At 36.6% G+C, this 26,039-nt stretch overlaps 1 protein-coding gene across 1 annotated transcript in view; it reads left to right on the forward strand.

Moving 5' to 3' along the window:
• Positions 1-26,039, forward strand: part of jeb (jelly belly) — a 109,962-nt gene that overhangs the window by 31,702 nt on the left and 52,221 nt on the right. The window contains exon 2 of the mRNA XM_034973561.2: positions 21,619-22,153. Within this exon, the coding sequence (XP_034829452.1) occupies positions 21,793-22,153 (361 nt within the window). The 5' untranslated portion in view covers positions 21,619-21,792. The remainder of the gene's footprint in view (positions 1-21,618; positions 22,154-26,039) is intronic.

The following is a 26,039-nucleotide window of genomic DNA, read 5'->3' on the forward strand; positions in this document are numbered from 1 at the left end:
TTCATCATAGTATCATAACTCTATGCCTGTCATTTTAATTTAGTTTATAGATTTGTGTGCAACAGAACTAGTCACGTTTGGGACCCCAAGATGACTCTAAGCTCGCTAAATTCCTATCTCAAAAATGCTATCAAGAAACGTTCTTATAACAATATGCGCTTCACTAGCTTATGCTCGCGACTTCGTCCGCGTGGACTACACAAATTTCAAACCCCTATTTCATCCCCTCAGGGGTTGAATTTTCAAAAATCCTTTCTTAGCGGTTGCGTACGTCATAATAGCTATCTGCATGTCAAATTTCAGCCCGATCCATCCAGTAGTTTGAGCTGTGCGTCGATAGATCAGTCAGTCAGTCAGTCAGTCAGTCACCTTTTCTTTTATATATTTAGATTTCTGTTAAATATTCATGAATGCTATGCTATACCTACCTCAACTTTAGACTCGTGGAAGCAAACATAGTCAGAAGTTTAAATGTTATGGTTGAAACATGAAGAGCAAATTTTTCTTCATTAAATTCGCGTAAGGAACAGATTCAAAAACAGGAAATTGCTTTTTAACAAAATGTTCTCGATCACAAACATACCTACATATATTATTATATTATTTTACCTATTATATATCATGTACGGAATACGCATATACAATAGGTAGGTATATTTACGCAGTATAATTTAAATACGAATTAATTTACTAAAGATACATGATGAATAAAATATTTTGCTCGTCTTTAAAACAATTCAGCAATCTGTTTTATTTCTGTTACTCACGAGTATGGAAGAAGGGTCTGCACAAAAAACAAAGTGTCTGGCACAGTTCACTCTGACAGTAGGTATCATCTCTCATATCAATTATGGAGATCATCGCTTTTGTTTTTTTTTATTCAGATACAAGTTAGCCATTGACTGCAATCAATTGGTTTCAAAGAGGTAGAAACATTTTTTGTGTTTTGTATGATTAAGATGAGGTTTGCTGCTCTATAAAATTTAACTTTATGTGTTTCTATATAATTTTGCGATAGAAGTTTAATCGAAAAAAACCATACTATGAAAGTTACTAAGAAGCGTTAAAGTTAGTAATGAATCGACAAGAAACCTGGTAACAAACTCGGCGTTAGTCCATTTCATTTAGTAAGTAGTGCTTCTAAAACTACTTAGGTAAATGTTTGGGTGTGTAATAATAAAATACATATAGAAAATTAGATATAAAAGTCGGGGATAATGGTAACGTTTTCACCATGGATCGGTTAAAGATCGGCTTGCGTGATAGGTGTAATTGAATTGAAGTTCACATCAAGTGAATAGCCCCGGTGACACGGCACATGCCGATTTCGTGTACTCCAAACACGCATATACCTTACACGCATCTTACTAACCTACCTACCTAACTACTTGCATTTTCGTTTACTAACCTTTGGCCGGTCTTATTACCGGTTAGAAGTATACTTCTACGGTACTTGAAGTATAAAAATATCGTCAATTTAAGTAAAACGAATATGTTAAGACCAATCCAACGAGCCCAAACACGACGGAGTTATAATGGGCACTTGAAAAGTTCCTATGACCTCCCCCTCGGCTCCATCATATTAGATCATGGATATCATTGTCTTGACAGGTACTACAGACCTAGAGGTCTGTAGTACCTGTCAAGACAAATCTAAGTTATATTGAGAAGTACTGTATCGGTTTCTATATTTTTCCCTATATTATATTTTAAAACATATTATTTGGTACAGTAACTCACACATTCAAACATTCTCATTGCCAACTAACTGTTGATGCAGATCACGTAGATATACTCGTAGATTACCCGCATAGGGTCGTTACAGCAGCATATTCGTTCAAGATGGTTGGTCTTAAAATAAGTCAACATTACTCGTACTTTTAAATTGAAGAACTCGATCCATTACACTATACCAGAGTGAACTATGACCATAGGTACACACACTTTCGATGTTACAGTACCTACTTAATATTTCTATGATGTAGGGTATTCCTAGTTACGACACGACAAAGGAGGTACCGACTTGCCTATTTATTTCAAAAACTCGTTTTTCGTTTGAAAATATGTAATTAAAATACCTGATGCCGATCTTTGAAGAGAATGACAAGTGGGCAAAGAGTAAATCATAAAGTATATGATATTATACCTAATAGGTATGTTCCTACCGGCAAAGCCGTGCCGCCAAGCGATTAAGCGTTCCGGTACGATGCCGTGTAGAAACCAAAGGAGGCAGGGGCTTAATAAAAAAAACTGCCATATCCCTTCCAGGTTAGCCCGCTTTCATCTTAGACCGCAACATCACTTACCACCAGGTGAGATTGCAGTCAAGGGCTAACTTGTATCTGAATTTAAAAAAAACCTACAACATGAGATCCGCATGAGAACCAAGGTCACAGAGACAGCCCAAACCATGTGCAAGGTGACAGGGCAGTGGGCAGACCATGCTTGTCGCAAAATCTATGACAGTTGTTGCCGAAAAGTCCTATAGTGGAGACCGCGCACAAGTAAAGGTAGTGTGGGTTGCGATGCCCTCCAGCTTGGTGGACTGACGATATAAAGAGATTTGTTGGTAGCTTGATGAAGGCTGAGAACAAGATATAATGCTAGTCAAGCTAAAATCATGTTTAAAAAGATGTCCAAGTCCCTCAAAAGCACCAAATTACATGCTGCCTTGCAAAATGCTATTTTGCAAAATGCTTCAGAAACTTGGGTTCGCAAAAAGAAAGTAACTAAACGCCTGCAACCTTTCGAAATGTGGATCTACAGGAAAGTGCTTAAGATCACGTAGATCACCACAAATAAAGAGGACTCATGTCCTCCATTATGCGGTGGAAACTCGCTTTCTTTAAACATTTACAGGGAGGAGCCCATTTCCCATTACTAAGAATAGTGTTGGAATGAACAAGTGAAGGCAAAAGGGCTCCGTTACCAAAGACGCAAATGGTTGGACGATAATGGTTTTGGGTGGACAGGGCTTAGTTACCCACAGTTAAAAGAGGCGGCTTTATATAGAGAAGCTTTTCGTATGATGTCCGTTGAACCACATGAGTAGAAATCCAAACTTCGTTTGAGGGCACGTGATGATGATGATGATGATGTGATGATGATGATGATGATGATGATGAGAACCAGGTGTGGTGGTGCTGCAGAAGGCAGCAGTGAACTTCCACAGGCTGAAGATAGTGACAGTTACAAGTTACAACTCACCTCACTAATTTCGGTTTTGTTTTTTTATATATTATATCCTATTCTATACAGAAAAAATATATTTATGCTACCTGAACTGAAACAGCCCGTAACGGTACACTGCGGTTTATGAACGTGACTCGGGATTCCTTGTTACTCGCGATATTTTCTCCTTGGAGACACATAACATTACAACACATTCGTGAAGTTTATTAGTTATACTCTGGAAATCTCAGACCTTGCTCGTATCAAGTCTACCCTTGTTAGCTTCACACGACTCTATGTTACAAGACAGTGATAAAACATAAATTTCCATTTGGTAGATTTTAGTAACTTGTCTAAGTAGGTAGGTTATTCAAAAAGGGTTTTTATAATCTTACAATAATTTGAGGATTAATTTTAATATGTTATTTTTCTATTATGATTTGAAATAGTTTTCATTTTCAAGGGCACCTACTTAACTGACTATTGTTACAAACCCGATGCCCTTGAATCCGGATAGAATTAACCGGTTAGGAAAGACGAAGTAGGTATTAATTTTATTTCTTAGCTGGTTACGAAAATTAGTTACAAACGTGTATGGAAGTGTTTTATGTTGGTTTGCGATAAATGGTTTTTCTAATTCAAGCTTTACCAAGACACAAAAAAGAGTAAAGGATCTATCTATACAGGCTATTAATGATGACTAATATGAAGTCTTAACCCTTTCGTTAAGCAAAACTTGCAGAGGATCATACATCTACCTACCATTATGGATCCATTGTTGTACGTAGGCCTCTTTAAGGTCGTTGTCTCGTCGTCGTCAACCGACAGACATCCACTGCTGTCTTGTAGGTACTCCTGAAAGCCACAGTCTTACACCGCCTGAATCCAGCCCGTCCCTGCAACTCTTTTGATGTCATCTGTCCACCTAGTGGGAAGTCTGCCAGTGCTACTCTTAAGCTAACACCAACGTTTTCTTCAGGCTTTGGCCTAATCAATGCTAGCAGTTATTTTTTGGATATCATTGCTCCACTTGGTTGAAACGAATGTCAGTCACTTACACGTGTCACTTAACTTTCATTTAAATTTCCTAACTATATTCATTGCTGTGTCACGGCGTAGCTGGAAAGTAAGTCTTTCACATTTTATAATAGGGGTGGTGATTCCCAAATTCTCCCTGTCGGAAGTTGAACCGGTCCTTCCACTTATAAGATCACAGGACCGCTACGCCAGGGAGGTTGAAAATGAGTAAATTTAATGCTATAAAATTTACTTTATAAAAACAATATGGACACGGACACAATCATGACCGTGGAATTTGAACTTTATAAAAAAGATTCTTGTTATTTATTAGCAAAGAGTTTTTTAGTTAACATGACCATGGGCCCTGCGGACGAGGGTATTACAATGAACCTTTACGGAGGCGGTATTTACTGAAAATATTCTGTTTAAATTTAATTCTTTTATCAGTAACATTATTAATATTCTGTAATTCTGCAAACGTTTCAAGGAGTGAAGAGAGTAGTGTATGCGGCCCTACTCACTTCATCAATGTGACTTGAAAACGATAAACGGCCGTCAAATATCACCCCAAGATTTTTTGTTTTTTCGGTTAGTGTACAGTCGGTAGTACAGTCGGTCGTCGGTAGTTTGGTACACACATCATCATAAGATATTACAAGGAGATTTTTTAAATCAGCACCACCAGCACCAAAGCGAAATTGTCTGCTACCTATTACCATAGCCTGAAATTCGTAGAATTTACTAAAAGACCTGTGAGTCTTTATTTGAGCAAGATTCAAATTGATTTCATCCACTGCAGGTGCAAGGTCAGTGATAGCATGCCTACAAATTGATTTCATCCACTGCAGGTGCAAGGTCAGTGATAGCATGCCTACAAATTGATTTCATCCACTGCAGGTGCAAGGTCAGTGATAGCATGCCTACAAATTGATTTTATCCACTGCAGGTGCAAGATCAGTGATAGCATGCCTATAAATTTTACATATTTTACATAATATGTGAATGTATGTATGGGTGAGGGAATAACTCACTTATTCCACTATCACTGCTAAATACCTGAACAGCTTTGGATGTATGTGGGTACCTTTAGAATCCTAATCCACATCATCCTAAGTTATTATTAATTTTTTTGAAAAATGAATTCAATATGCCGGCTGTATGGCGCCATTTTCAAATGTGAAAATTTTCACTTTTTGGGTTAAATTTTTTGCAGGGCAATTGTTTCTTGATTTTTTTTAATCATGACTTATTTTTAATTCGGATGTATATGACTAAACGACAAACGTAGAGAAAAATAACATTCTCCACTTCTCACTTTGCACTCGCTGTAAAAAATAAATCGACGTACAAGTATTTTACATTCAAACCACAAACAAAATTATTTATGTTCCCAATAAATATCCCTTTTTCCTTTTGCTGCGTAAAAAAGAATTGAAAGGTTTATCTACCCCGATTCAACGTCGAAGTATTTAATAAAATATTTAAATAGTATCCGTTTTCATTAATTTGCCATTTTTAACCTTGTAAATATTAACGAAATATTTCATAAAGTATATGAAAATACTAAAGAATTATGTTTTACCTTCATTATTAAACAAAAGCTTTTTATATGTTAATCAAGGCACTTAATTACGTAGCTAATATTAAACAGCACTCTCAGAATCGATCAAACGCATGAATTAGCTCATTATTTAGCCAACGTCAGTATTAGAAGCTTTTTGTTTATAAACTAGTTGATAACCGCGACTTAGTCTGCGTGGATTTAGATTATTAAAAATCCCGTGGAAACTCATTGGTTTTCATTATAAAACCTACGTCACAATCCAAATCTTTATAAACTATTTTAACTACATATAATATGCATGCAAAAAGTTACGTCGATCCGTTGCACAGTTGCAACGTAATCGAGGACAAACCAATAAATAAACACACTAGCGCATTTATGATACGGGTAGTGATTGAGTATGTTGTTTCCGTCGAAATTGTAACTCGATGACGGCTAAATTTTGCAAACATGGGTGTTTTGGGTGACAATAGATGATTATAGTGCCATTCAACGTCTTTGATGATATAGGAATTGGAACTTTTTCATGGCATAAGGCCTTGAACTCATACCGCCGAATTTCTAGGTGGTTCTTCTCGTCAGAAAGAGCTTTTCTGAACCAGTAGCTGGTTCTTCTCGTTAGGAGGGGCTTCTCTGAACCAGCAGTGGTAGATTTTTTTGACGATTCAAAAGCACTTGTAAAAGCATTTTTGAATAAAATTCTTTTTATTTCTATTTCTAAAAATGAAGCCATTAAAGCTTAAATAGTAAGCTACGAATTCCTGAAATTACTAAACAAAACTTTACGAGCTTACTCAAGGAAAAAATAAGAATTCTTATAATTGGAAACCTACGCAGTTCCACGAACAGCTACGGAGCTATCACAAAATATTTTTCAGAAATTACTGCCATTATTACTTTCAAAGGTTTCGGCGTTGACATCGGAAGCGTGACGGAATTGTTTACGATCTAACATTCGGAAAACGGTCGCTTGCATTATATTCATGTCCTGTCGTAGCAGTTCAATAGCACTAGACTGAAGTTCGATAAGAACGTGTGCGCGCAGATATTCTAGGGTTCAGCCCAGGTCGCGTACACTGAAGTCGGTCTGGGGATAATTCGATTCCTCCATTCATGGAGGTGCGAATTTGCAAGTGCGTATCAGAGGGCGCGCCGCGACCGCTCGGCTCGCCCGCTCCACCCGTGCGATGACGTCAACGGCCCACCGCACCACCCGATTATAAATATAGCCTTGCCGATAGCACGCTACAGGTTTTGGCCCTTTTTTTTTTTTTTTTTTTAATCTGTTATTTTGTAAGGGGCTTTTACAGATAATCTATATGCCAGCCCCATCGTTACAAACTAAATTAAAATCAAACTACATAATTAAACCTAAAACTATATCAATTTGAGAGAATCACTAACAAATTTATACACTTTCATTGCCGAAATGCTCGAAGGCTTGTTCAAAATACAGTTAAAAATACCAATACTCATAAAATTTAAATTTAGTTCACACGTTAGTGCTTCTCTCAAATTATGATTACGAACACATGCCAATAGTAAGTGCGAAACATCTTCTACCTTACCACATACTTCGCAATTGGGAGAATCCCTTTTCCTCATTAAGTGTTTAAACTTGCCTAATGGCATGTGTCCGGATCTAAGTCTAAATGCTATAACTAACTTATTTCTATTAATTTTACTATTTACAAACCAAGGTATACGAGGAGGTTCGGATTGAATTGTTCTATACCATATCCCTTTATCGAGTGATCTCTTATTAAAATATTCATTCCAAATTTTAAAACAAATAGTTTTGAATTTTGAAAACACTTCGGTGTAGTGAGGTTTTATGTTATAATTTATTCCATTTAAAAGAGCCGAATTTGCCAATCGATCCGCCTCCTCGTTACCGGACAGTCCAATGTGGGATGGAATCCACTGAAACTTTATAAAAAACCCCTTGTCTCTACAATCTTGTATGATACCAAGGATAGAATATGCTATCGATATTCCATTGCAAGCTTTAGTACATCTAATAATATGTTGCAATGCACTTTTGCTATCTGTCAATATAACTGCTTTTTTCACATCAATTGCTAAAATGTACTTAAGAGCTTCAAAAATTGCTATCAATTCGGTAGTTAATATCGATATATGCTCATTGTTTACTTTAAATATTTTGTGACTGTTACGATTCGGATCATATATAGCCGCACCTGCACCCGATTCACTCTTTGATCCATCAGTATAAACCTTGTAAAACTCACTGTAAGTATTATTGATTTCCTGAATAACTTCATATTTTAATCTATTAATTTCGTACGACCTCTTACCCTTATTAACACATTTTAAATTAATTATAATATTATCATCATATTTTATATTGCTGATCCATGAATTTAAAGTAAACATCTCCATTACTTTAGAAGAGTTAATAGCCTCTGTTTTAGTCTCGTCATATGTGATAGCAAGTAAAGGTTTTTTTTTTTTATTGAGCCAATATCTTGATTCACCTACATTACTAAGTTTGTCTAAACTATTTACAATGTCATTATTACACCATGATTGTACCTTAATACAACACTTATATGCTAGATATTTCCTTCTAATGAACAACGGAGGAATACCCATTTCATTTTCCATAACGTGTATAGGTGTACTACGAATGAATCCTCCTATAATTCTAAGTGCTTGATTTTGAATTCTATCAAGCTTGAACAGGTGTGTTTTAGCCGAATTATCGTACAAATAAGAGCCGAAATCCATTCTACTACGTATTAACGCAATGTATATTCTGCGCAAATGCATAGGATGGACTCCCCAACCTGATCCAGCTAAAATTTTGAGAATATTTAGATATTTAGTTGTTCTCTCACTAATCTCATTTAAGTGTTTCGTCCACCTTAAAGATTTATCTAACCAGATGCCCAAATATCTTATATTATTTACAATTTGTACAATTTGACCATGAATTTTAATATTAAATTGCTCTGTTTTCCGCTGTCTTGTAAATAAACATATTTTAGTTTTACTAGGAGATGGTTCTAAGCCAATTAGCCTCAATTTTTCTACCACTATATTAACAGCACATTGCATTTTGAAAATTTGTTCATGCCAATTAGCTCCTCTTATGTAGAACACAAAATCATCTGCATATTGACTAATAGCTACACCTGGAATAATGTTTTGTGTGATTTCTTGCGTTACAATATTAAATATTAGAGGAGAAATCGGATCTCCTTGAGCTAAGCCCATACTAGTCCATCTCACTATATCTGAACCTCCCTTATTATCAGCTACAATCCTTAAATACCTTTCACTTAAGTAACACCATAAATATCTGCATATTTTCGAACCTACACCAATTTTATCAAGTGTTTTAATAGCTTCATTAACACCAACATTATTATACGCTCCTTCTATGTCTAAAAATAAAGCCGATGTGGGTTCGTTTTTAGAAAATCCTTCCTGAATATATGAGGTTACAAGAGTAATACAGTCTAAACAAGATCGGCCTCTTCTAAAGCCGGAGGTGTTTTGAGATAATAATTGATGTTTTTCAACAAACCATTCGATGCGCTTGGTTAGCATAGAATGAAATATTTTACAAATGCATGAAATAAGTGCAATAGGTCTTAAATTATCAGACAAAGAACCATTAATACCTGGTTTTGGGATAGGCACAATCGTTACATCTCTCCATTGATTCGGTATTTGGCCAGCAACAATAATGGAATTATAAAGCTTGAGTAACTCTATTTTAGCGTTTAATGGTAAGTTATAAATCATGGAGTATGTCACTGCATCTTCTCCAGGTGCCGTGTCTTTCTTTTTTAAACAAACTAATAACTCTTGTAAAGTAAAAGCTGATTCTAACATAGTGTTCTTAGATTCTAATTTTGGCATCGATGCTAATGCGTAATCAGGTGCTAGCTTACATAGTAAATCCACTTTTTGTTTATCAGATGCATACACTCTCCGTTTTTTGTATCCCTTTACCCATCGCATTTTATCCCACATAACAGACGCTGACGTCTCCTCACTAATACTATCACACATATTTTGCCAATCAAGTGACTTATACTGACATATGACCCTTTTACTTTCTCGAATTTTTTGTTCTAATATGTTAAGATTATCGGGTGTTGGATTGCGACGAAAATGTTTTAATGCTAACCTACGTTTAGCAACAGCCTCCGATATAGAAGCACACCAATAAGATTTGGGTTTAAATTTAGATTTTGGACTAGTGCAAATTTTAAACATAGGTATATGTTTATTAGCAGCATCATTTATTCTGTCTATAAAGGAATCATAACCTTGTTGTATATTTTGAATGTTAATAGGTGAATGAAATGCTTCTTGAAGAGTTTCACGGTAAGAATCCCAGTCAGCCTTTTTAAAATTACGTTTTTCAACGAATTGTAACTTTTCCACATAATTGATAGTGTATTGAATTATTAAATGATCACTACCCAAATTTTCTTTAGTTACCTGCCATTTAATGCTAATCGCTATATCAGAAGATACAAATGTGACATCTGGTGAAGTTTCTTGTAAATTATTCAGATTTAATTTAATCCTCGTAGCTTCACCATCATTAATTGAAACCAAACCAGATTCAAGACAAGCATCCTGTAACTGGTTACCTCTAACATCACATTTATTCGCCCAATTAGTGTGGTGACCATTAAAATCACCGGCAATTATGCTTCTTTTCCCGAATTTTGCGAAAATTCCATCCCAATCAGCCTGAGTAGTACGAACAGATGACGGACAGTACACAGAGACAATGTTTTCTAAATTATTACAGTTAAGAACCTTAATATAGACTATTTCTATTCCTACATTACTAATATCAATATTACAAACTCTAGCTTTTACACTTTTATGCACTATTATTGCTACACCACCATAACCATCACATCGGTCTTTCCTGAATATGTTATAACCGCTAACATTAAAATCATCCTCCTCACTGAGCCACGTTTCACTCAAAATTGCAATATGTATCTTCTCTTGATCCAAAAATGCTTTAAAAATTGTTAATTTTGGTTTCAGACTCTGACAGTTCCATTGCATAATGTTTAAAGTGAGCCTGTTGTTGTAGCTATCCATTATAAAATAGACTGAAGAAATTTTTTAAAATGTCATTATCTTTAATTAATCCAACTACCAGCGTTTTAATTTCCTCTATGACAACTTTGAAAATCAATTTCATTTTATTCTCGAAACTTATATGTGAAAAACATACTTCCTTAATTTTTAATAACAATCTTACAAAGTCAAATCTGTTACGTCTCTTCTTATATTCCTCTTTATTTTCTCCTTGATGTCGTTCTCTTTCTGTGTTTTCAGTGATACATTCTGTATCACAAACCACACTTTCTGTCTTATTTCCTTTTTTCTTCCTTTTTTTAACTTTCTGTGCCCCTGTCGATGTCGTTTCAATATTCTCCATTTCTATTTCACTATCTGATGACTCTTCTTTCTCTTCATTATGAATTACAGCTTCGGTAACTAGAACGTCTCTATATGTTTTATTTAAATTCTTCTCATTATAACTTACATTACGGTTATTGAATGCTTCATTCCTTCCGTCCATATTATCACGCCGAAGTCTATCACTTAATTTCTTTTTATCGTAATATATAGACAGAGCTTTTCGATATTTACAGTTCTCCTCACACATAATCTTCCTGATCTCTTTTTCTTTGAGAAATACCGGACAGGACATTCTGTCAAGCGCCATATGATCCCCATTGCAATTAATGCAAGTATATAACTTAGTCTCACAATTTGAGTGTTGTTTTCCACATTTCGGGCAAAAATCCTTTTTTATTGGGCAAAATTTCTTCGAATGACCATATCGCCAACAAGAAGCGCACTGCGTGACAGGAAATGTGAATGGTTCCACCTTAAATCTGCACCCGTATATTAGTATATACGAGGGTAAGGTAGGACCCTTAAAACACACCCTTACTGATTCACTCTCAATCCACTCACCATTATCCAAACATCTCCTTAATCTTTTAATAGATAAAATTTCGAATTCACTTTCTAAACTCGCCCGCATTTCTTCCTCTTGAACATCCAAGTCAATGTTTCTTACTATACCGAATGTCAATTGCAACCCCTCTGTTAACTGACATCTATAATCCGTTTCCGCAAACTTTTTATTGCTTAGTAACTTATGAGCATTTTCTTTGTCACCAAACTCTATCAAAACTTTATAAGGGCTTTTATATTTAATACTCAGTATATTTAGAATACCTTCTGATCGCAATAGTTTCGCAAATGCCATTTTTTTAAGCAAAATTTCCTTAGACGTAACGCTCACCTCAATCTTTTCATTTTCTTGTGCATGTCTCGACATGTCGATGTCGTCATTGCAATCACTGCTACTTGACTTACGTACAGCTAGACGTTTGGTTCGCCGTCGCATCACCGTTGTAAATCCTTCTTCATCAATACTTGCGCCACTACTGTCGCGCAAACTTTTTTCCCGCTGCCTTTTTTCACATCGTACACTTTCGTCAAATTCATTTTCACGCGGAATATATACTTCACAATCCATTTCCTTATTAACTTCACTCATATCTACATTTTATTATTTTGATGTGGGTAGACAAAAAACTTATATCAATTATTGAGAAAGCGTCCGCTCCAAAGCAGTGCGTTCGCACGAATGGTTTTGGCCCTTAAGTTCTCCGTAATAATATAAGGGCAGTCTGAAACTTTATTGAACGCAGTGTCTCCGCTGTTGTTGTATTCTTACATGTTATTATTACCGATTTATCGATTGTTTTAGACAACATAGCCGAATAATAAATTGTGTGGCATTATTAGAAGTTTCATGACATTTTCACCTTGTCTGTGTATACCTATAATAACTCAATGGTCTATACCAGGGGTATTATACATATGTTTAAACTATACATCGATGGTTTAAACCATGTTTAAACTATGCTAGAGGCTTGAAGTTTTAAACATAGCTCCTTCCTCAAGGGAGAGAAAAAAAACAAGACTACCTAAATACCTAGTTAAAAATCATCCGTACCTATATCCATACTAATATTATAAAAGCGAAAGAGTGTTTGCCTGTTTGTCTATCTGTCTGTCTGTATGTCTGCTAGCTATTCACGGCCCATCCGTTTAACCGATTTTGATGAAATTTGGTACAAATATAGCTTGCAACTCGGAAAAGGGCTACTTTTGATCCCGAAAAATCAAAGAGTTCCCACGGGATTTTATAAACCTAAATCTATAATTTAAAAAATGTAGTAAGTAGGTATGTCTACTTTCTTTACTCTTAACTATTATTTGTTAATTAAAAGTAAAGAGTCACTTAAAGATACATTCATGTGAATTCAGTCATTGCATTATACCTAGTGCATAGGTATAATACCTACCTACGACACTTAATATTGAATGCTTGATAGCAAAAACCTAGGTCCATAGGTGTTTTCTGAGGTGTTACTTAAAATGTTCTTCAATATTAATAGACTGTAATCTTAAAGCCCCAATTTAATCAACTAATAGAAATTTAATACAGATAAACCACCTAGTTAGTACCTATGGCAATTTTAAAGCTTATTTTCTCACAAAGACTTTCTCTTCATTCAGAGGATTAGTTATTTATCGGACCGTAGTTAATCTCAAAATAGGGGTTACAAGTAAGGGTGTAATCTCATTGCCTATGGTATAAAGTTGTAAGTCAACGGCGGTCTGTCCGTCACTCGCGTCATTTTTTTTTTTTTTTTTTTCATTTATTTGGATCACTAACAGCTAATCATATACATCAAATACAAATTGAACAATACAAAAGTTTTAAGATAATATGACAAGCTAATTAAAAGTAATCACCGCATGAACTATTTTAGGCCAAAAACCAAGTCTATATTCAAAGTCTTTAGTGTTTAACATAAATATCACAACTTAATCATTTTGAATAGACAATTTAAGCACGTATTTAATCGATTTTGTTTGCAGTCGATCGTGTAATTTGAAAAAATTGTCACCATGGGAGCAACAATGAAATGGTGATTAATTGCAGTTTCACGTAGCACTTCGCGTAAATAACATTTACACGCACTAATCACAAGTTAAACTGCTTAATGTTTGTAAATAGACACAAAAAATTAGCTGTTATTTAATTATTATTTGCATTATTTTACGGAGTAAACAAGACACCGTTGCGCCACAGACAATGGCAGATGAAAAATAGTCATACGTAAACGTACTTAGTTTGGTTCTCATTTGAATACTAATATTAAACTCAAAAATAAATGTGATGTTTTAGATACTAACTAGTTTATGCTCGTGACTTCGTCCGCGTGGATTGCACCAAACCCCTATTTCACTCCCTTAGGGGTTGAATTTTCAGAAATCCTTTCTTAGCGGATGCCTACGTCATAATAGCTATCCAAATTTCAGCCCGATCCATCCAGTAGTTTGAGCTGTGCGTTGATAGATCAGTCAGTCAGTCAGCCAGTCAGTCAGTCAGTCACCTTTTCCTTTTATATATTTAGATATCTATGTCTGTGCTTTGCCATATTTCCGTAAAAATAACTAGTTTTAAAGTTACAGGGGTTCAAAGATTTGTATGTAATTCTTGAGACCGTGCAACTTGAAATCTGAATTCACCGTGAATAAAAAATACAATAATAATATGTAAGTAGGCAGGTAAGCACAATATAAAGTATACCTATCCTCTGAAAAAGAACAAAAGTGATCGTTAAGGGACATACCTGGTAAGGTGTCTAAGCCTAATGGAGAAGTTTACGACACGTAAAGTTGCGCTAGCATGTAGAAGATATATGACTCGTTACATACCAACTACGTACACGATCGAACAACCACGATAGCTGGTGCTAACAAGAAGGTAGGTATAGCTACCTAGTCTTTAGTGTAACTAGTTCTGTTGTACGAGAACATTAGTTTAGTTTAGAGATTGAGTTCAGTCTCTAAACTAAAATGACAGGTACGAATGTATTGTTATCCGATCCTTATCGCTCCTTGTGGAAAAGCATAGCACTACATTTCTGACCTGTCAGAAAAAGTTTAGCCACGTCGTTTAAAAAAAAATCATTAACTTTATTATACCATGAGACCCTATTACTAAGCCTCCGCTCTACGTCCATCTGTCCGTCAGTTTGTCTGTGGGCTGTATCTCATGAATCTTAATAGGTAGCTAGAGAGTTGAAATTTTCACAGTCTGTATTTCTAATGCCATTAAAACAACAAATAGATAATAAAAAACCAAATATAAATAGCAAATTTAAAAATGGCTACCATGCAAATTAAAAAGTACATAGTTTAATATCTTGTACGATGGTACGGAACCCTTCGTGTGCTCGCACTTGAACGGGTTTTACTTATTTATTTTGTATTTGTACCAGAAAGTTATAACAATAAATAGAAAAAAACATTTTACTTTTCAGATGCTTTTCATTATACTTAGTTGATATTTCACATCAATTTATTGAAAGAAACAAAGAAAAGATTATTTCAAAAAATTGAAATCGCATTGTGGAGTGTAAGAAAAGTTATAAGAAATAAAAATAAAAATAGGTGTGCCGTGTGCAGTAGTTACCTACCTAATTATTGTAACTAATTATTTCGTGCCCAAAATTAATGCCGCAATGTAGCAGAATGAATGAAACTCGGATCATTCATCGTCTATTCTGAGAATCCTGCTATTAGGTACAGCTGATGGATAGATGTTGTAGCGCAATCAAATTACATCGTTTTCATTGGCCGTAATTTGTAATGGACTCAGAGACAGCGCGTGCCAGACCTTTGTTAAGTTATAAGAGCTGAAAGTTTCTCTGCGTATTGTCCCCAACACAGAGAGGATCGATCAGTGACTATTAAGTTTGGATCATGGTGGCCTTGGGCGATAACAGGTAATAAAGATGTAAAAATCTTACGTCAAAGTATAAAATCAATTTTTTTAATATTTTCTTCGGAATAATATTATAAATCACGTCATGCATTGCCAGACACGGTGGTTTGTATTGTATGGTGGCAACCCCTACCAGACACCTTACTGAATAATAATATGTTAAATTATGTTAAAGTTATATATTAATATATTATGTTGTTAATTAAGGGACAATACGCAGGGAAACTTTCCGCTTTTATAAAATAACGAAGGACTGGCACGCGCTGGCTCTCTCAGAAAAACACGTCAGCGTGATAATAAGGATTAAGCGCGAATTGAAGATGATAAGTAAGGACTACTTTATTTTTCTTATGCATCAGTCTAATCTCCCGCTGCGGGGTATTCAAAGATAAAATACCGTAGAATCGAACGTCCGTCCTTCATCAGGCCGAAATCTTCTCTAAATATATAAAAGCGAAATACCACTCACTCACTGACTGACTAATCACGAAATCTCAGGAACTATAAAGCCTACAAACTTGAAATTTGGAAGGTAGGTTCTTTCTAGGACGCAGGTGTCAGCTAAGAAACGGTTTTGAAAAATTCCCCTCCTAAGGGTGTGAAAGGGGGGGTCGAAGGTTGTATGAAAGTTCTATGTTTTTGAAGTTATAGAGACATGAAAATCGACATTTAGGTTATCAGCTTTAAATAATAAAAATCTGTAAAAGTCAATTTGAGAAATTCCCCCCTTAAGGGTGGTAAACTAGGGGGGAAAAGTTTTTATAGAAAGTTTTAACTAGGTATTGTTATTTTTATTGAAATTTGAAACGTAGGTTCTTTCTAGGGGGTGGGTATCAGATATGAAAGGATTCAACTAAATTCCCCCCCTAAGGGGTTGAAATGGGGGTTTAAAGGTTATATGAAAATCCTATGTTTTTGAAGTTAGGGATATGAAAATTGGCATTTAGGTATTCTGGGTTCCGTGTCTTAAGGTGACACTGAGTGAGTAGGTAAGTGAGGTCTTTTGCAGCGGGAAAATTTCAGATCTCATGAGAAACCAGAAATTTTACACGGACGAAGTCGCGGGCAACTGCTAGTATATACTAGCCACCAGCATTATATTTTTATTTATATAAATAAAAATATAATACTGGTCGCTGGTAAGCGCATCACTTGAGATTGAGAACGATTTGGCTATTTTTTATTTTAAAAAGTTTGTAATGGTCCAAATGAGGTTTTACTGAACGAAAAATTGGTTAAGTTTCACGATAAATTTTCAAATTAGGGAGAAATTTGTTTTGCTCGCACCATATCCATCAATAAAAGTAAAATGCTCAGAACAAGTAAAATGGGTTGCAGATGGTTTCAGATGTCAGAATTTGTTGCTTTTGGACCAAAATTTGACTTTAACCTTATATGGAGGTATGAATATTAACTTGTGCAATTCGCTTCACTTTTTATTGATGTTCAAAATTTAACGTAACTTTAACCGCCTCTATTGCAGCTGGATCATAATTCTCGATTCTTGTATGGCCGTCCTTATTTAGCACATTCTATCTGAGTAACAAGTAAAATTAAGGATAAACTTTCGTTCTAAAAGTAAACGTAAAAGGGAGTGGCGAACGTTAGCACTTAGAACACTAGTTAATTTGTTTTTATTATAAAAGTTCCCACATTTCCAGTAAAGTCAACATTGCAATCGTCTGTAATATGTGAAAATGAAAATGAAAATGAAAATCTTTTTTATTCGTATAAACTTTTACAAGTGCTTACGAATAGTCGGATGCATCTACCACTGGTTCGGAATGCCTTTCCTGCCGAGAAGAACCAGCAAGAAACTCGGCGGTTGCTCTTTTCAAATATTTGATATAGGTACAAAATTATGCCATGTATAAAATAGTATTTGCAGTCTTGTGCGATGCTAGAACGAGCTGCAGGTCAAATCCACGCTCTTTTATCATTTAGATAATCTTCAATTGTGTAATATGCTTTTTTCAGGAGCATATTTTTAATAGATTTTTTAAACTTGTGCAAAGGTAAGTCCAAAATAGTTTGCGGGATTTTATTATAAAAGGTAATACCAATACCCACAAATGACTTTTGGACTTTCCTGAGGCGGAAGGCAGGAGCTGCAAGTTTGTCTCTGTTTCTAGTTAGCCTATTGTGTAGATCACCAATTTTCTTGTAACTAAGAATATTTTGTCTTACAAAAATTATGTTATTATAAATATATTGAGAGGCTACAGTAAGGATATCTATTTCCTTAAATTTCTCTCGAAGGGAATCGCGTGGTCTTAAGTTATAAATTGCGCGTATTGCACTTTTTTGTAATACAAAAATTCTCCCAATATCTGCCGCTTTACCCCATATTAAGATTCCATAAGACATAATACTATGGAAGTAAGCAAAATATACTATCTTTGCGGTTTCCACGTCAGTTAACTGCCGAATCTTTCTAACAGCGTAAGCGGCAGAGCTTAATTTGCTAGCAAGAGTTGATATATGGGTGCCCCATTGAAGCTTCGCATCTAAGGTTATCCCCAAAAATGTTGTAGTCTCTTCTATTTTTAATGTATCGTTATTTATCATTAAATTAATGTTACTTGTGTTCTTGGTATTGGGCAGTGCGAATTCAACACACTTAGTTTTTTTTTAATTTAAAAGTAAATTATTTACGGTAAACCAGTGAGTTACCTGAGATATGGCACTACTCACATCGTCAAAATTGTCTTTATTTCTATCAACTTTAAAAATCAAAGACGTATCATCAGCAAATAGTACAATATCGCAAGTATTTTGGACAAAATATGGTAAATCGTTTATGTATACCAAGAACATGAAAGGACCTAGAATAGAGCCTTGAGGAACACCCATTAGTGAGGCTGATCCAGATGACTTTACATCGTTAACACACACTGTTTGAATACGATTACCAAGATAAGAAGCAATGAGACCAAGCGCAGTGTCTTTGATTCCGTAGTGGCTCAATTTAACCAGGAGAGTCTCGTGCTCAACGCAATCAAATGCCTTGGATAAGTCACAAAAAATACCAATGGCATTCTGCGAGCCTTCCCATGCACTGAATATATGCTTTAACAGCATTGCGGCCGCGTCGGTTGTTGATCGACCTTTAGTGAAACCATACTGCTCAGAATGGAGTAGCTTATTTAGATTAAAATGCCGAAGCAGTTGGTTGAGCATGATTTTCTCAAATATCTTGCTCAGTGTTGGCAAAATTGAAATTGGCCTGTAATTATTTGGATTATCTTTTACATTCATTCCATGAACCAAAATGCTACGACTTTACTTAGATAATCAGTACCCTTCAGTACCCTTATTATAAATGCGAAAGTGTGTTTGTTTGTTGGTTTTTCCTTCAATCACGTCGTAACGGTGCAACGGATTAACGTGATTTTTGCATGGGTATATATAAAGACCTGGAGAGTGACATAGGCTACTTTTTATCCCGGAAAATCAAAGAGTTCCCACGGGATTTTTAAAGTCGCGGGTATCAGCTAGTTAATTTTACTAAACAGGTGTTATGCAGGTAATACGGCAAACTAAGGTACTAAAATTAATTACAGAAAAGTAGGCGACGGGTTCAGTCGGGTGGAATATTTGAAAACCGTTTCTTAGTGGTGCTCTATGCTATAGAGAGTAACACCTACATGGTTTTTAGACCCAGCGGTTTGTCAGTCAGTCGGTTTGTCTTTTTGTTATAAGTATATTAAAGAAAACGATGGAGGAAAACTAAAGAAGTATAAATAAGAAAGTTACGTTTAACGGTTCTTTAAAATTGTATATGGTAAGATCGTAAGATATTGATTTTTACTGATTTTTTGATATCCTTTATTATGTAGGCTAATTATGTCTTTCCTATTACTGCAAATATTCATCTTAATGACTCTGGTGCCTTTATCTGATGCGGGCCCAAAAAAAAACAATTACACTATTAGACTTTTAATCTAATCTTTCAAAGATGTAATTTATAATTACTTGTCACGCTTTTTGGTGACAGGTAGATGAAATCAAAGAGAGATATGGTTTAATACATATATTTAAATTAATACTTAATTTACTGTACAATTAGAATTGTGACTTATTGTGGAATGGAAATAATTTGCTCAGCCGGAAGCGGTCGTAGGTACGCGCTACAATTCACAGGTTCAAGATTCCTAATTAAAACACTAAATGAGGTTCGCACACGCAATACAATACGCAACCGTCCATACAAAGGACACCGGGTGGCTGGCCGAAGGCACGGGGGAAGCTGTGTGGTGCACGGGCGGCGCGTCGCTCAGCGCGGCCTCATCACGACGACACGTAGGGTGCTCGACGTGCAGGGTAGAACGGCTGCCGGAGGTAGCCTCTGGTAGCTGAGTACTTCGGTGGATCAGCACGAAGTATGTAGGTACTCCGCCGATATAGGGGTAGAATACAACAGGAACTAGAACCCTGGAATCGAGACAAGTGAAGCTGAGGAGATGCTCACTTTTCCCGCTTCCAGAACCTTTCACTGACGCCAGCCACACCTTGGCTAACAGGACCAAGTGTCGCGTCGAGTGAAGTGTCGTGGATCCGGGTTTACAGTTTGTTAGTAATTATCTCTAGCTGCTAGGGTTAAATCAAAATTAATTACACGAACAAAACAGATAGCCTAAATTAGAACGATCACAGAGAATAAAGTAAATAACCTAACGTAAAATTAATTCCACAGTTACCAACCTTAGAGGGTTCGCCAAAGACTCACAACTTGACACTTTTATAAAATAATAATTAAATAGATCAGAGAGCACTCTCGCATAGTGACTGCTAGGGTTTCCGAGATGATAATAATCAAGGACAGAAGAAATCGCCTATTTATTTGAACTCGGCCGGAAGTCTCGAATCGTCAAGATTTTTCTTGAAGCCGGATCTGTTTTCTACTACTAAAGGACTTTTCTAGAATAGTAAGCTATCCATCGTTTGGGGTCGCTAGTGTCTATGCGTGAGTGATCATTTTACGTTAGTTACTAGCTAATTAGACCATTCGACTGTAGATGTCGCCGAAGTTCTGGATTTCCGCTATCGGACGCTAGGTGGTGCTGCGTTTTGACCTAGTAGTGTCTTACACGGTAGTTAGATGTCGTTCCTAAGGACGTTTTTAAGAAAAATTTTGTGAAGCTAAAATTTTTATAATTAGAATTTAGTGATTAGATTTACGAATCACTACATACAATAGTATGTAGTGTAAATATACAAATATTTTTAAAGCGAATAGGTATACCTAATAAGGTATACCTATTCGCTTTAAAAATATTTGTATATTTTTATGACAGCAGGACTTCAGGCTTCAGGAGCTTTCGAGTACAAATTATTATATTTTTTGCTTTAATATATTTTATCTGTCTGTGAACGAAGCCTGAGGTAATCGTATATTGAAGAAGTTTAAGCCTCGGGTACTAAGTTCTTCCCAATTCTATGGCTTTGTAATCATTACGACAAATTGGACAACATGTTGTGCGACATCAGTGGTGCATTGTTCCAAGATATCCGAGACGTTGCACGGAACAATGTCGTGCGACATTTTGTTTGTGCACACCGGTCAATTTTTGCAGAGATGTTATCCGAGAAGGTTGGGGCGGAGTGTTGCATATACATTTTTATTTTAATAGTCATAATTTTATTCTATAGAAATGTAGAAAGAAAAAGTGCTAAGGCACCTCAGTGCTGTAGTAGAATGCTGTTTGAAAACCAAGCAGTGTTCTATATCTAGCGTGTACAGTACGCGACAGAAAATAATATACATCGACCTTTAGAATGAGATTTCGGCTTTGTAGAGCATTGTCTCTGTGACTCATACTTAGGTATGTGACGTTTTGTCGGTCTCAGCGACACAGACAATGCTTTACAAACCCGCTTTCTTTTTCTAAAGGTCGATGTAAATTATTTTCTGCCGCGTACATACTGTTTCTACTTATTTGTATATCAAATCATATTTTTTTTGTTACAGGTTTTAAAGTCGTTAAATCGAGCAACGGAGGCAAAATTTGGAGACATTGATAAAAGAACCATTGAGCTGAAGCGCAAAAAGAAGAAGGTCTAACTTAGTCGTGGAGTTCTAATAATGTGGTCGGGCAGGCGCCCAGTGGGTGTGCGCTTCGGGCCGTGTACTTAGTAGCAGGGGATGCGCGTGTGGTGGGGCGCGCGGGCGGCGGTGACGATGCGCGTGTGCTGCGTTGCCACGGTGCTGGCGGCGCTGGCGCTGCGCTCCGCGGCCGAGCCCGCGCCGCGCCGCTTCCCCGCCGAATGGCGCAGCGGCCGCGACCTGCAGCTGCGCTCACGCCCGTTGCACGAAATATTCGACCCGGACTCGGCGCCCGCGGAGCAGGACCAGCCCTACCCGCAACACCAGCAAGCCACCATGCACAAAGACCGACGCCGGGCGCGCAACAACAAGCGAGCGCCGCACCTGCCCGCCGAACTGGCGAGCCAGATGATGTTGCGCGCCTCGCGATCCGGCAGACCTTATGATGTTCCACAAATAGGTAAGTAATATTCTACTTTCAATTATTTTTAATCAAAGAAAAGAGTTATACCTACTTATATGCATGAATGATAACGTGCAATGCCCATTAACTAATATCATAAATCAATTTTATTGATCTATATTCAAATTATGGTCTATTTGGGCTGCAAATTACAAACACCAGCCTCCGAAAGTGTGGTGTAATTTACATTCCCTTTTCATCAAATAGGTAAACAAATAAATAACCTTCTTCTATGATACAGCCTTATGTTTCTTCGCATCGAGTATTATACCGATCTATTGTAAACCTCACTATCTTATATCTCGCACATATACTCGAAGATAATGCTCCATTTCGAGAAACCTGAAACAAACCTTCACAATCAGAACCGATGAATGTCTCTAGAACATTTTCTAAGCTGGTATACCTATGGGGTATCTACCTACTTATTTACGTTGTTTTGGAACAACTCCCATAAATTCCAATGGAAATTTCAAAAAAACCTAAGCCTATCCTCAAGCAGACTATGTCGCGCAAAATAGCTAGTTCTTTTAAATAATATTATAAATAATAACACTATTGGCACTAAACATATCTAAAAGTTATAAAAAATATATATAGAAACAATGAAAACCGAGCTTCTATATGAACTTTTGCTTGTTATTATCAAAAGTCAAATAGTAATCGGAAGTGGGTAAAAAGGGCTATTTTCTACGCGTTAGTAAGCAAGTCACCACACCAATTCGGCTCGCTCTAAAGTTTCCATATAAAATCATAGAAATAAAAAGTTACGAAGTTATATCTTCGTAACTCATACTATTGCTCATGTGCGTACATGCCTTAAAAAGGCTTGAAATCGATCGGAGTCGTTTGTTGACGTACGGACGTCAATTTACGGGTTATTTATAAACCTCATTTTAAAATGATGGATTTCCTTTACCTGTGGATAGGGTTGCCAGGCGTCCGGATAAAGCCGGACATAGGTAGGCTTTTTGATTGCGTGTCCGGCCAAAATAAACGGTGTCCGGCTTGTCCGGCTTTTGTTAGGCTTTTTACATATCGCAAACGAGCGTGGCCGCAGGCGAGTCGACTGTCGGTCGCTCCCGCAGGCGGCAGTGCCGCCTGACAACAAGATTTATGACAATAATATAAAAAGCTTGATTTTACATACATTTTTTTTGTCGTACCTACGGCCAAACTGGCTGGTCGGCTATTAGGTTTGGCAACCTGGCAACCCTACCTGTGGAAATTATTTATTTATTCAGAAATAGTAGATAGGTGGTCCAAAGACGCGTTTATAAATGAAATGAATTTTTCACACCTCACGTTCACTTAAACTATATTTTTAATAGACTTCCAAAAAGGAGGTGTTCTCAACTCGGCTCGTTTTTTTTTATGTATGTACATTTTACATCGATTTTTTCGAGGTTTCTGGACCGATTTGCAAAATTTTGTAATCAACAGAGGATGTTTCCGTGGTGTTCCTATAAACATTTCTGGATCCAACTTCTCAATCCTGATGCTGCAGGTATGCAAAGAATAAAGCTCGCCCGACTTTAACATACATACACGTGTAGAAAAAAAAGTTATTTTTTACTTTGTAGTGGTTTTGGAAGTCGGTTTTTTTTTATATATTTTTGTCACTCTATTTCAATAAAATATTTTTAACACAGCGCGCTCGCTGTATGACCGCCGCGCATTCACCGCAGACGCTACACGGCGATCGCATCTCCCTTTATACACTGTAATCGCATGTATTGTAAAGCTAAGCGTCCACCAGGCAGGTCAATTCAGGCCGCATTGAAACGCAAAATTTCGCCTGCTATACATTTTGTATGAAACTGCGTCGACTAGAGACGTGGATGTTGTACGCAAAAATGCTTGTTGCTGTCCGATGCGTCACTAGTGGACGCCTTACTTTAGATCACATTGCGCTGCTTTAGCAAAATAAAAAGCCGAAATCTCATTCTAAAGGTCGATGTTTAATATTTCTTGCCGGCTACTGTACATACCGCCATTCAGTGCATGATCCAATTTTCATGGAAGTTAATTTTTCATACGCACGTAGACAAACGATCGAGCATTCAGGAAATTCCCTTGAGAACTAAAAATTACTTAACGTGAGCCATTCACATGTACCTACCTATAGGTGTGTATAATGACTAAATAAGTTTTTTGTATGGTGTTTGTAGTTGTACCTAGGTATATGTTGCAGGGAAATTAATATGTCAGTGATTTCGCTTTCCTGGGGATATTACGAATTCCCGGAAGAAGTACCTAGTTAGGTAATCAGACGCTCAACGGTTGAGCCTTGCCGTTCAGCGAGGTAATAGCGCCAGTGTTTTGGGCACAATGCCCATAAATGACCATTTGGACGGCGTATATTTTTGTAAATATTAATTTTTTAGTGATAAGTTTTTCTGTATGTTTTATAGACTAGAGATAGACTTTATAACATTACCTTTAATAAATTAGATGCAGGTAATCAGATAAACTTTTACAAGTACTTTTGAATCGTCAAATGCATAGTTACCACTGCTTCGAAATGCTTTTTCTACTTAGACGAACCAGTAAAAAACTCGGTGGCTGCTCCTTTCAAAAAAAGATTCACAGTACTTAATATAATATTATACTTATATAAAAATAAGTAATTGTAGTTAAAAAGGATAACCGGCTGAATTTTTTGTGGTCTTCTTCTTAGACAGAGTGAAACGTAAAGACGGACTGAACTGACTCAATGACTTTTCAAATAGGGTGTACCAGGAGACTCCTCTGCCTTTGCGCTTTAGAAGACACTCTATGGGTAGGATCACAGACAAAATAATTATTATTTACTATTATAAATTTATTTCTGAAGAGCTAACTTATCGAATAAATATTCATGTGAAAGGATCTAAGAGCCCAAGCTTAAGTTATTAGAAGCGGCCAAGACTCTCAGCAACAAGGAGTACGACGAAGTGAGACTTAAGTCCTATATGCAATGAATACAAGCAGGTACATTAATATACTTAGTCCTAACTCCTAGCTATGTCCTATTCATCGGCTAATCAAAATTCATGTCGTACGCCACATGTTCCTACACGTTCAGTAGTTGACTTTAATGGAGCTTTGACAATCGAAGCTTAGCACAAGTGAATGACTAAATGGATGCGTCAGCCAGCTGATGTTATGTTCGTTGTACCGACTATTACGAGTCATTGCTCGGATAAAAGTGGGTAAAGCTGCCTCGGTGGTCAAGTAACGAGATTATTTGACTGCAGACCAGGAGGTTCCAGATTCGAGAAGAAAGGTTATTTTTCTATTACAAAAATTCTCGATAGCAGTCTGGAGTTGGTAATTTGGCGATGTGTCTCGGATAGTATGTAAAGCCGTGAGTCCAGCGCCTGGTCTTTCTCTGGTCGTGTTGGATAACCATGGGACTATGAGAGGATAGAAAGTTGTTTGCACACAAACTTAGATATGCACTATATCTAATATCTCTTTCATACATGACCAGTCTCCGTTAAGACGCAAGTCAGCAAGACACCAAGCCGAATGAATTTCCATTCTTATGTCGTCGATATTCCTGCACGAAATGCTTTGCGTCATCATTCCTCATAGGTACGCATGGCTAAGGTTTAGAATACTCTTCCACTATACCTGTTTCCTACCAATTACAGTCCAGGTATCTTTAAATCAATAATGAAGAAGCATTTTCTAGCCGGCGCGTCGCGTCTTAGGCCACATGATCACTTTCCATCAGGTGTAATTGTGGTCAAGCGTGTGCTCATAGTGAATTAAAAAAGAATTAAAATGTGCCACCGTGGCCGAATTCCGTGAATCGTTTACTATCGAACACTTTCCACATTTTAAACGTTAGGTACCATCTTTTAAATAAACAACAAATGGAAACACCTTAAGACAA

The sequence above is a fragment of the Maniola hyperantus genome, chromosome 11 (assembly GCF_902806685.2).
Source record: "Maniola hyperantus chromosome 11, iAphHyp1.2, whole genome shotgun sequence".
In the NCBI taxonomy this organism is placed as follows: Eukaryota; Metazoa; Arthropoda; class Insecta; order Lepidoptera; family Nymphalidae; genus Maniola; species Maniola hyperantus.